Here is a 12,546-nt window from a genome sequence, read left to right as displayed (position 1 = left end):
TGTAGTCTTGTAGTCTGAATACGGGCTTGTCTCCTCTAATGTCAGTCTGCACTGCAGAAGATAGCAACTGTATGGCCACCTGGCTGTGCAGGCTGAATGGTGGAACTCATTGGGTCTATCACAGGTTTTCTTTTTAAAAGTATAATGTCTATGCATTAAAATGCCAATGCATAATGCAGGCAGCCACCCGAAATGCCCTAATGCAAATACCAATGCTAAACTTACCAAGCATGATTGGAAAATATGGCATTTGTTTAGAGAGTAGTTTTGGACACTGAAGAGCTCATTGGAACAGTCCATTTAAACACGTGTTATCTGCATTAACAGTCCATGGCTGATGCTACAATACTAAATAGTATACTTTCTTTAATATATTAACTTACTTAAAAGCTAGTGTGGTACAATAGTTAGTTTATTGCAAGTGATACCTGGGCTCATATATCTACTCAGCCATGAAGCTCCCTAGATGACCATGGAGAAGTCTTCCTTTCCCATGTTATCCTGATAAGGCTGAGAGAGAGAGATCAACCTAAGACCACCCAGCAGGACTCATTGGCAGCATGGGAATTCAAACATGGGCCTCCCAGATCCTAATCCAACAGCTTGAGTATATACCACAATGGCTTTCTGAAAGGACTCTGTTGTACCTGAACTTTTTGTACCCATAGTGCTGTTATTCTATAGTTCCTCATCCACAGATATGTACAAAAATGAGGAATGTAGATGGTGTTATGCAGAAAAGCCATTTTGCCCCCTGAGCTAGAAATAAAGCGACAGACAACTGTTTGGAATTCAAACAAGGGCCACTTTATTAACTATTTTTTTGCATAATAAATCAGCAGCAAAGAAACTAAGTGGGAACAGAACAGGCAAGGCAGGTGTCACTCGAGCCAACCTCCTTGCCTAGATGTATGGGCAAGTCACTAGCCCCAGTTTAGGGCCAAGTCTCTGGCCTGCGACCGGCAGCCCAGCACACAGGTCACCTCCCAAGAGCGCCTACCCCTGAAGCCCTACAGCTAAGAGGCTCCCTGAGGTGGTCACCATTCCCAGCCCTAAGCCCAACAGCCCTGGGGTTGTTCCTGATGACCCCCTGGTCCCCAACTGGAACTGGCTGAAAGTGATTACCGGTTCTGCATTCTTTCCCACCCTACTCTGCCACAGGCAAGGCCAAGCCTCTGCTTTGGCCGCCGCAGCCACCTAACAGCCCAAGGCTGCCCTAATCCCTTGCTGTAATTCCTCTAGGAATATGTCATTGCCCTTGTTTGACAAATGGATGCCATCATCCCTGTATAGGTCAAGCTCGACCTGAATACCTTGATAAGAGAGAGACTGACCTAAACCCCCCTCCAGTGCCTTTTCCATATGTCGGTTCACCTTCTTCCGGGCCCTGTCCAAACCCCGGGGGTCCCCAAGGCCACGCCAGACACAACGCGGCAAAATTGCTGACCACACAATCTGCGTACCTGGCCACCTTGCTTTAATGGTGGCGAGGTCAGCCTTGGCCTGAATTGCCAATGCTATGCCCTTCAGCAGGCCCAGGTCGTTACCCCCAAGGCGGATAACCAAGACCTGCGGGAGGGCCCCTGCCGTTTTCCCAACAACAAAGGGAGAAGTCTGGGCCATCTCAAGCCTCTTCTCCCTAACCACTCAACACAAGCCCACCCGCTGAGGCCCAGCTGTGATCCCACAGGTGTCCTCCTGGTGTGATGGGCAGCCCAGAAAATCATACTGTGGCCACAAACCAGAACGTCGTGCCTCGCCGGCCTGCTGACAGCACCTGTAATGAGAGTTTTGTCAACATCCAAACTCAAAACTTGTTCTTTTGAACATAATTCTTATACGTGCGGGAACGCCAACGGCCGACCGACCGAATATCAGTGGGAGAATACCCCATGTCAGCTGCGGTGGAAGCCGCCCAAATCCTGAAGGAGTGGGTTCCAAAACGAAAAGCCCCCAAACCCAGCTTTTTCAGCGCCTTCTGGGTTAGTGACCAAAACTGAAATTTGGTAAGAGGGGAACCATCCCTATGGCGGAATAGAATGCCAACCTCTGACCCCCTCCATGCAAGGTAATGCCGCAGCACCCATACCGGGCATAGCTCCTGATCAGAGCACTGACCCAGCTCCAAGTGCGAGCCTTTCCCCCACTGGTCGGTCTTGGAATGTCGAAACAACACCCCAACCTTGTCTACCGACACGGTAATGTCACTTAAAGCAAGGCCCTCCTAGAAGTATCCTGGCGTGATGCAGCCACTAATTTGCTAATGCTCAGTGCCCCAAAAAAGGCTAACAATGAAGCTGCATGAAAAAGAGCAGTCTCATACATGTCAGCACAGATGTTTGGCCATAAGGCATGAAGGCCTTTAAGTATTGCTGGGGACAATGGTTCCCTGGTATCCACTGCAGGACTGCCCTCTCGGGACCAACCCTCCAACATCTTCCTAACTCTGAAATCTCCTGTATAGTCAGCAAAACCTGATGCTTTACTGGCATATGCCAAGGAAGACAGCTGACACTTGATGGTCCTTACAGCCAAACCTCTCTTCTTGGAATACACACAAAATTGAATTAATTGAGGCACTGGAATGGGCCAAACCGGAGGTAGGCCCATTGACTGCCTAAAGTCAGTGAAGTCACTACTGGCCCTCCTGTAGGATTTCCTAGTTGATGGAGCTAAAGCTAGTCCAATTGCCCTGTCGGACTCAGCCCTCCAATCCCCCAAAAACTCACGGGCATCCTTACCAGGGAATGATCTGCATCTGGAGCTCCAGCAAAGATATTTTACTGAGCTTAGTAGCTTGTCCAATTAACTTTTTCAACTCCTGGATTTTATCCCAGGGCAAGCGGGACAACTGATCTCTGGTATCCAACTCAATCCCTAAGTACGTTAGTATCTTGGTGGGCCCCTCCGTCTTTTCATGGGCCAACAGAACTCCAAGCTCCCCGGCCAAAGATGTAAAGGAGTCCAACAAGAATTGACAGTGCCCCTCCCACAAACAGAAAATCATCTAAGTAGTACACGGTACTAGTCAGCCCCATCCCAAAACGCAGGCCCCACTCTAAAAACGTACTAAACTTCTCAAAAACTGCACATGAAACGGAGCACCCCATAGGAAGAGCCCGATCCATGTAAAACCTATTCTCAAATGCAAAACCTAACAATTCAAAGTCCCCAGGGTGAACAGGGAGAAGACGGAATGCGGATTTTATATCCCACTTGGTGAGGTCTGCATCCATCTCACAGCTGCGCACAACTTGCATAGCCTGGTCGAACGATGTGTACCTGACCAAGCACAGCTCATCAGATATCGCATCATTGACTGATCCTCTCCGAGGGTAGGACAGGTGGTGGATGAGTCTAAACTCACCTGGGGCTTTGCTGGGGACCCCCCCTAAAGGTGACACCCTCAAATTGGGACATGGTGCAGCCACAAAGGGGCTCAACTCCCTGCCCTCCTTGCATTCCTTGGCAATTTTTTGCCTCACCACCTCTTCCATTCCCCTAATGGATTTTAGGTTAGGAGCCCGGAATGGCCTCCTGTCACCCTGGTAGGGTATTCTAAAACCAAACATAAATCCTTCTAACAAATACTTACCCACCTGTTGATTGGGATAATCCCGTAACAGGCGGGCCAACATATGAATCTTAACGGGACTAGGACCCTTTGTTCCCAGCCCCTTGTTGGCCTCCGCCACCGAAATTACACTTCCCACCTCTGCGGCCTGACTTAGATCTTGGCCTGGGGAAACTAGAGAGTGGATGGGGGCCTGCAAACAGTGGGCACTCATGCCAAAATGAACACACCTTCCTACTGCACGTGCCCTGTGAAGTGAACTCCCAACAAAGTGGGCGCCACTGGGGTGCCTGCCAGCTGGGAGCTCGAGCCGAACTCGGACCCAGTAGCCTGTGCACCACATGCCCACTATCTGAACAGTTCCCGGCTGCAGGCCATGCTGCTGCCATAGCTTCGAGCCACAGGTGGGGATGAATCCGATCCCACCTCCAGGTTGGATTCATGGCGGCCCACATTCTGAAGCCTTCATCATACTCCAGCCATGCCATTCCCATAAAGTGAGTATATGCCTTATAAATAATGTCCATATACTTCAGCATGGGGGAGGCCCTCCATGGTGTACGATGACCGCTGTGTAAATAAGGAACCCCGGATACCAGTTGGCCCACATCCTGCCGGCCCTCCGTTTCTTCAAGTGTTCTTTTTCGTGCTCGTCTAAATCCTTCTTATCTTTCTTATCAAGTTCCCTAAAAAGGAGGATGAAGACGTTGACAAAATCCCCTTTAAGGATCTTGTCACGTGTGGCTGTAGACAGTGATGAATGTGATCCGCACCCTCCTGAGTGACCTCTGCAGCAAGAAGATTGAGAAGATGAAGGCCTAGTGCCACCAGGGCCACTTCTTGGCTTCTTTACCCTTGTCCTCTTCAATTTCCTTACCATCCTTGGAAGGGGGGCCCTTATAGACCTCCAGCTGCCTTCCACCATCATCAGCCTCTTCCGCTTGCTGACCTGATGTCCCCTGGCCATCCTCCATCATGGCCAAACATGCCAGGATCTTTGCCGGAAATGCAGAAGGAGCCTTGGGTTTTGATTTCTTAGCACCCTCAGTTGTAATAGGGGGCAGGGCGAGCTTCCCCCTTTGCTTCTCCAAGGCATCCAAGCGTGCCAAGATAGCAGCATTAATGGGATCGTCCTCGCCATCAGATAATTCTGGCCTCGCCGGCTCGAGGGTAGGCCTCTTAGGAGCCGGTTGCTTGCCCTTGGCCCGGCCCTTTCCTTTTCCAGATGCCATCCTGTCTATGCTAAAGTATCAAAACCAATGCTTCAGAGAGAGGGCTATATGGTGATTCACCACTAGAGTGCGCCCGAGTAAGCACTGGCTGGATACAAAATTTAACAGCCTACTCTAGTTGCCCAGCAACAGCCACCAGGGGCAACCCCGAAGAACCACTTGTATTCCTCAAGTTACCCAGCAACAGCCGCTAGAGGGCGCCTCGAAAGTCCCAACTGCGAGCCAGATTAAACAAGTATTACTGCTTAACCTTCCAAGATGGCCGCTGTTAACTTGGTCAAGAAGAACCCCCAAAATGGCTGCCGCCTAAAGCCCTAAATACCCATTGATCCTTACCCATCTGTATAAGGAAAGTGGTGTGTGTGGGGGGGATAGGAACAGTGCAAGGAAATGGAACTGGGCCCCAGCAGCCTTACCAACTGCACTAAATGAGCATGGAAGAATAGTAAGGGCAGGGACAGACTATGTGTGTGTCTTGCTTCAACAAGGTGGAGCAGGCTGCCAAGGGGCCGCCCCAGTGGCCATGCTCCAACTGTGGCCCCACTAAGCAGGCGCCAGCCCGCCCGATGCGCCACCTGATGCCGTCGCCTGACTCGCTGACTCCGCCTACACCGCCATCCTAATCCGGCCATTCGGCTGAGCAAAGAACTCCATGCCACGCTCGAACGCCTCGGAAAAAGGCTCTCCCCGACTAACGGTACCATCCCAACTGCCGGAGCTGCCCCAAAGAGCGCCGCTGCCTCAGCCCTTTTTTGTTGCCCACAAGCCCCAAGGTAAGCCTGAAGCCAGCACAAAGGACTAACCTGCGTCGTGCTCGGAGCAAACGGTCTCTTCGAGCACGAGGTGCAACTGAGAAGGAGGGGAATGGGGCCGAGCCTATAAAGGCTTGCCCTGCCTCCTCAGTGTCGAGACCTGCTGCGTCTCAGCGCATCTGTCTGTCAATTTCCTCCCGGCAGCAAAACAGCCCATGCACTCAATCAACTTTGCCGATAGCGCACGAGCCTCAATCTTATAGTTACCTCCACAGAGTCACTGCAATGAAACAGTCTAAAAAAACCAGCTCAGTCTCCCCTGCTGAAGATGCCACCTCCATGCAGCGGAGGTTGAGTAAACTCAGAGTTCAGAGTCCAGTATCAGAGCAGATTGTTTTTAAATGCTGTTTTAATGCTTATTAGTATGTCTGTGTTGCCGAATGGCCTAACTATTGCTGTGATCCACCCTGAGCCCATTTGTGAGGAGGACGGACTATAAATTTGAAAAATAAATCGAAAGAAAGAATGAAAGAGGGAGGGAAGGGAAGGCTGAACTGCATCAAATTCCTTGAAATCACTTTTGAGAAAAGAATGCAATAACACTAAATTTAGACAACAGGGTTAGAAGATTCTTAGGAGGTAATGCAATCCAACAAGCTTGCAATAGTGCATTTTTTCAGATCTAATTACAAAATACAAAAAAAACCCCTCACATATTATTACTGTGCCCAAATGCCCAACTTTTAATAGTGAAGATATTTTCTGTTATCTAGCCTCAATCTGATCAATTGCAACTTTAATCCAAGGCATTACATCCAGCAGCTTGGAAAGAAAGCTATAAGAGCACAACAAAATAAAGCTCCTTTTTTATGCACTGCTGAGCTTGTGTCTCACATGTCGATACATCACTGATCCCTAATTTCTTGGTTGCACAATATTTTATTATTCTCTCACAAGTGTGTGAATCATCTGTACTAAAAAAATAATACGCTTGAACCAGATACAATGAAAGGTTTATCTATAGCGGTTAATTTATAATTGTCTAAGTCATTTCTTTAATCTACATTAAATTAATTTTGGACATGTCACTGTGAAATGGGTTTATTCCTCCCACCCCAAATCCCTTACTGAATTTTAAAGCATTCAATTTCCCATGATTTGACATAGTGGTATCATTGAAACATTTGTACTCACTGTCATTGCACTGGAGAGATGAAAATGAAAATTAGCATTTTCTTTTTTGTACAAGTGTTGTAACATTTCAACATTTGTATTCCCATTTGAAATGAAAGATAAGAAAGCACTTGACACAGGAGGATGACAATGAATGGGGTGGGGAGGAGAGAGAAAGTTGTACATATTCTAGTGATAATCCAGTTCAAGATTCACCATTAAAAAAAAAAAAAAACCTTTACACCATTTTGTTAATCATGGAAGTGGTCCATTAATTTTTTTTTTTAAAAAAACCCTTTTCCAATAGTGCTAAAACTCATAGCAGAGTTTTGTTAGGAAGATATGTGTAATAAGTGTTTGATGTTTTCCAGATTTGTCCTATGCTTGGATTTTCAATGATAATCCCTTATATGTTCAGGAGGACAATCGGCGATTTGTCTCTCAAGAGACAGGGAATCTGTACATTGCCAAAGTGGAACCCTCTGATGTGGGCAATTACACATGTGTTATAACTAACACAGAAGCTAAACAAAGTATTCACGGCCCACCCACACCACTTGTGCTTCGTACTGATGGTAAGTTTTAACAGTCTTAATTAAGCTAAATTAATTGTTCTTTGACAACCTTGCATTAATTGTCCATTTTATTCTAAGATTCGAGAAAAAATTCTGGACACTCTTCTTTTTACATAGTGCAGTCTTCCTGAGAGTGTCAAGGTCCAGTTGCTATTCTCTGGGCAAAATGCTTCTATAACTTTTAATGTTGCTTGTTTTCTTCAATCTGTAATTTGAACCAGGGAAACTATTAATTGATCATTTCTGTACTTTGGATATGGCTATTGTGGGTAAAATCTCATGGAGGAACTGTGTGAATGAGCAAAAGGAGTTTGCTTGGGAATATCTATGTTAGGGGAGCAACTGCAAACAGATCTGTTCAGAAGTAAGCCCTATATTACTGAGTGGGGCATACTCTCAGAAACGTATCCTTGTGATTGCAGCCTAAACCACTTACGAGGTCTCTGGCAGTTAAACTGTAAGAATGGTAGAGATTCTCATTTCAAGCAGTGCTGAAAATTTAAAGATTTCTAGTCACTTTCTCACAGAATCGCAACCCTCAGGGAAAGTTTGATTTATGAGTGGAATAGCTGTCCCCCCCCCTTCCTGGCTATTTTTTGTAAAGCAATGTCAGCTCTGAGGATTGGTGTGGTGGATAAAGTGTAGGACAAGGAACAGGGACAAGGACCAGAGACAATTGGGTTTAAATCCCTTGCTCAGCCATGGAAGCCTGCCAGGTGACCTTGGGCCCATCACAATCTCTCAGCCTAAACTTCCCTTACAAGATTGTTGTTGTGGGAATTAAGCAGAGGAAGGGTGAAAAGCCCCTTTGAGTACCTAATCAAGGAGAAAAGCACTACAACAGTTTGGTGTAGTGGTTAGGAGCATGGACTCTGATCTGGGAGAACTGGGTTTGATTCCCCACTCCTCCACATGCTGCAGCTGGTGTGACCTTGGGTCAGTTACAAGTTCTTTCAGAGCTGTTCTCTCAGGAGCAGTTCTTGAAAGAGCTCTCTCAGCCCCACCTACCTCACAGGGTGTCTGTTGTGGGGAGGGGAAGGGAAAGAAGATTGTAAACCACTCTGAGACTCCTATGGGTAGTGAAGGGTGGGGTATAAATCCAATCTCTTCTTCTATTTCTAAAAAAATAATAAATAAGTCAGTGGTGTTTGATCAATGTTAGTGTATCACATACCCTAGTTATCAGTGACTGCTGGGGGGAAAATCCACATGAACTCAGTTGCTGGAACATCAGAATACATTGCTTGGTTTACCTTGATAGGTCACAATTTATACAAGTTTGGCATATACTGTTAAATCTAAAATAGTTACAAACATTTTTTTAAAGGACATAAAAAGAACAAACAATGCAATCTACTGTAATTGTGTTGGAGTAAAGAATTATAATAATCTTATAATAGCCAGTGTAATGCTGGAATAAAAAACTGCTGAGATTAATGACAGATTAGCCCAGTTTCTCAATTCAGAAAATTGCTTGTGTTCTTTTCATTGCAAGAGACATAAAGCCAAAGAGAAGTATGGAGTTCTGCTTTGGATTTTCAATGCATCTGACTTTGTGACTAAGTTTCATGCTGTCCAAAAATCAATCAGTTTTAGAAGTTAGAAAGAATACAGTATGCTGCCTGAGAGTACTGCTAAATGCTGGGTCAAGAGATCAAGGGGAATTCACTCATGTGATTTAATTTGTAGACTTCATATTGGGCATCTGCACAGTGATGAAGTTCTCCACAGAGGCCCACTCTTGCTCTCACTGGAAGACACTTATTAGTTTCCATGGGAACAAGTAAGGCCACAACTTTATCTTTTACACTGAAAATCTGTTGTAGTAGACAGGTCTGAGGCACAACTGGAGTGTTGTTCTGTTTTGATGTTCAACAGGTGTGATGGGGGAGTATGAACCAAAGATTGAAGTTCGTTTTCCAGAAACAACATATGCAGCAAAGGGTTCAACTGCTCAACTAGAATGCTTTGCCCTTGGAAAGTAAGGATGTTAATCTCTCTCTTTTTTAAAAAAAAATAAATCATAATTATTGTTTGTTACAATAAAATGTTAAAATTTACCAATGATGAGTTAAATGTGGATATAAAATAGTCAAGAAAAGGTTTAAATATTTGTTGACTTACAACATTCATACTTTGGAATTCCCATTGGGGAAGGTATATGCCATCTCACTGGCCTGACAAAGTAGACCCTTGAACGCCAGTTCCTTTCAGGTGTTTTAGGTTAGCTGACTTTCCAAACAAACCATTAATTTATGTTGTTGAAGGCTTTCATGGCCGGAGTTCATTAGTTGTAGATTTTCTGGGCTGTATGGCTGTCGTCTTGGCATTGTAGTACCTGACTTTTCGCCAGCAGCTGTGACTGGCATCCTCAGAGGTATAATGCAGAAAGATGGAGTACTCTCTGTGTCAATGTGAGAAGAAAGATGGTAGGCAGTATCTACTCAGGAAGGTGGGGTTACGGCTGAGTCATTATCTTGTAGGAGTTTCCCAGGCTGTGACATACTAATGGAGGAGCATTCCTGAGGAGGTTCTTTTGCATATGTATTGGCTGTTAAAATTCTAATCTTATTTGTAGTGCTGTTGTAAGATGTAGAGCATTTTGTGTTTTTCAGGACAGGAAACCATGCCGTATTCATTTTTAAAGTCTCTTCTTTCCTGTTGAAATTGTGTTTATGTTTATGGATTTCAGTGGCTTCCCTGTATAATCTGACATGGTAATTGGATGTGTTGTCCAGATTTTCAGTGTCTTGAAATAAGATACTGTATCCTGTTTGAGTTAGGCTATGTTCAGCCACTGTTGATTTTTCAGTTTGGCACAGTCTGCAGTGTCTTTCATGTTCTTTTATTCTTGTCTGGATGCTACTCTGTGTGGTCCCAATGTAAACCTGTCCACAATTGCAGGGTATGTGGTATCTTATGCTCTACATAAGATACCACAGCTGCTGGTGAAACATCAGGTACCACAATACCAAGACCACAGCCATACAGCCCGGAAAATTTACAACTAAAAAACCATTAATTTGTCATTTCTAACTCTAATAAGGAATTGACACTTCCCTGGTAACTAAGCCTACAAAGTCTCCTCCAGACAAATAATGTATAAGTCTTGTAAAACTCCAGTGTTCTGAAATAATACCAATTAAAATACTTTCTTTGTTGTAGCAAATTGAATTCTTCAATGTGAGAAAGTTAAGCTAACTACTGTAAATATTTCTGACATCTCACTTAATTCTTCCTATTTGAAAGGCTGTTTGCTTTGACACTCAAAATAAGTATACCTGTGCTTTTACATATGAGATTTATTTCAAGTAAGCCAGCCTAGGCAAATGTAACATGAACCAATGTTCAAGTTAAGATAATTGAGTTTTCCTATGTCTCTGAAAAAGAGGGATCTTCGATCATATTCAGAGAGCAAAATAAATACTGAAAATTTCAATACACATCATGTATTGCTGTAAACTCTTCGATAAATCCAGCCAGCTTTTCACTCAGGCCTGCCCCATCCCACATGCCTTTTTTCTATGGGATCTAAGATCCCTTTTTTTGAGATTAAGGAGGACCCCTTCTTTTTGTACCAGCTGAAAAGCTGGCCAGATCCAACCTTCTACTATATCGACTCTGCTACAACCATTGTAATGATATTGGGTGAGAATGTTTCTGGTGGTCCTTATTGCACAAAAATGTATGCAACAAAATGTATGCAACTGAATCCCAACAGCCCTATTTAGGAAGGGATTTCTTGGTGTGAAGAAATGGCAGGGGGTGATCCTTACCTGCCAGAAGTTACAGTCCAAACTTGTTTTGTTTTTTTGTGGGTTTTTTTTGCAATAGCAAGGAGACATTTAGGCTCCTGTTGTAGGAAAGTCAGGTGAGAGTAGGGACAACTGGAGCAAAGAAGCAGCAGGAAGGTTGAAATGCCCTTCTCCTACTGCTTTTTTACTCCAAATTATCATCATCATCAACCTGAATCAGTTCTTGTTCCTTCCTGAATAAGAGGAAGGAAAAGGAGGAGGGAAACGCTGGGTTCCAGTTCCATGCAGATGCATATAATATGTGGTTTGAGCCTAACAGGTTATCAAATATACTGTTTACAATGCGGCTAAAGGAACAGCTTGTTGTGTCAAGAGATATAAATTTTCTAGAAGTTTTGAAGCCATGGGGGGAGGTTTTTTCCTATTGCAATGGAGATGTGGGGGAAGTGAAACATATGCAAAACTTACTTTCCCATCAAACCCAAATTTATTTTACTGATTTAACTGCATAAAATGTATCGTTTGTCATTTAGTTAGCACATAAAATATTACTATTGGGCATATCTATGAAACTAGTCTAATACCCGTGCTTCACTATGGTATTTAAGTTTCTTAAATCCAGTTAGAATACTGATGATGTGAAGTTTGAAATGTAACATTTGTTGTAGGAATTCTAATGGAGAAAACTGTAGTGCAAGCAGGCAGGTTTTACCTCAGAACGCTGAGCTACACAGGCCCCAGTCACACGGGTCAGAAAATGCGAGGGGGAGGAGTGGCTCTTTGTGCTGTCGCAATCTGATGCACGATTAGGTGATCAGACTTGACGGTGGCACACCGGGGTTTCCACCATCAGCACACGCAGCAAAGAGGACACTGGTGTGATCACACCACAGGAGTCCAGATGCAGCCCGTGGCAAACCATTTGCTGGTAGGTCGATCCTGGTAGCTTTTAACTATGCAGCTTCGGTGGCTTGCTTTGGGTTGGCCAGGGGAGTGCTATGCCTCCCAGATGTTCCAGTGAGATTGCACCCGGAAAATCCACTGCAGTACCGTGCCTTCAGCGTGGCAAATGCTGTGTGTGACCGGGGCAACAGTTGAGCAATTGGGGGGGGGGGGGGAGGCAGCAGCCTGCCAGGCACATGGAAAACAATTGGAGGAACACATTTTGCCTCTTTTTTTACCCCCTTAGGGATTGTGTTTCTCAGAAATCTCTTCGTAGTTGGGGCTGATGTCATGTTAGGAATGCACTCCCCTTATTTTGGGTTTCTTGGTGCAGGGGTTTGGCCTGGGCATTGAAGGGTGTGTGTGCAGGGTATAACTTTTCTTTTCAAAAGTGCTTCTCATTTATGTTACATTTAAGAACTGGGACATTATACAGGTTCGTAGTTACAGTGGGGCATTAGGGGGCCCTGCCCCTTTAATTAAAAGTCCCACCACAAAAATAGCCATGCCAGAAACCTTATTTTTGAGGATGTTGACTCATGG

The 12,546-nt window shown here is 44.9% G+C and overlaps 1 protein-coding gene across 1 annotated transcript in view; it reads left to right on the top strand.

The window, feature by feature from the left end:
• Positions 1 to 12,546, top strand: part of CNTN6 (contactin 6) — a 189,688-nt gene that overhangs the window by 56,050 nt on the left and 121,092 nt on the right. Inside the window, exons 3-4 of the mRNA XM_015405452.1 lie at positions 7,103 to 7,306; positions 9,185 to 9,287. Of these exons, the coding sequence (XP_015260938.1) occupies positions 7,103 to 7,306; positions 9,185 to 9,287 (307 nt within the window). The remainder of the gene's footprint in view (positions 1 to 7,102; positions 7,307 to 9,184; positions 9,288 to 12,546) is intronic.

This window comes from Gekko japonicus, unplaced genomic scaffold (assembly GCF_001447785.1).
Source record: "Gekko japonicus isolate JY-2015 unplaced genomic scaffold, Gekko_japonicus_V1.1 scaffold1778, whole genome shotgun sequence".
NCBI lineage: Eukaryota > Metazoa > Chordata > Lepidosauria > Squamata > Gekkonidae > Gekko > Gekko japonicus.
The sequence above is the reverse complement of the archived record's forward strand: the minus strand, read 5'-3'. Positions and strand labels throughout refer to the sequence as shown.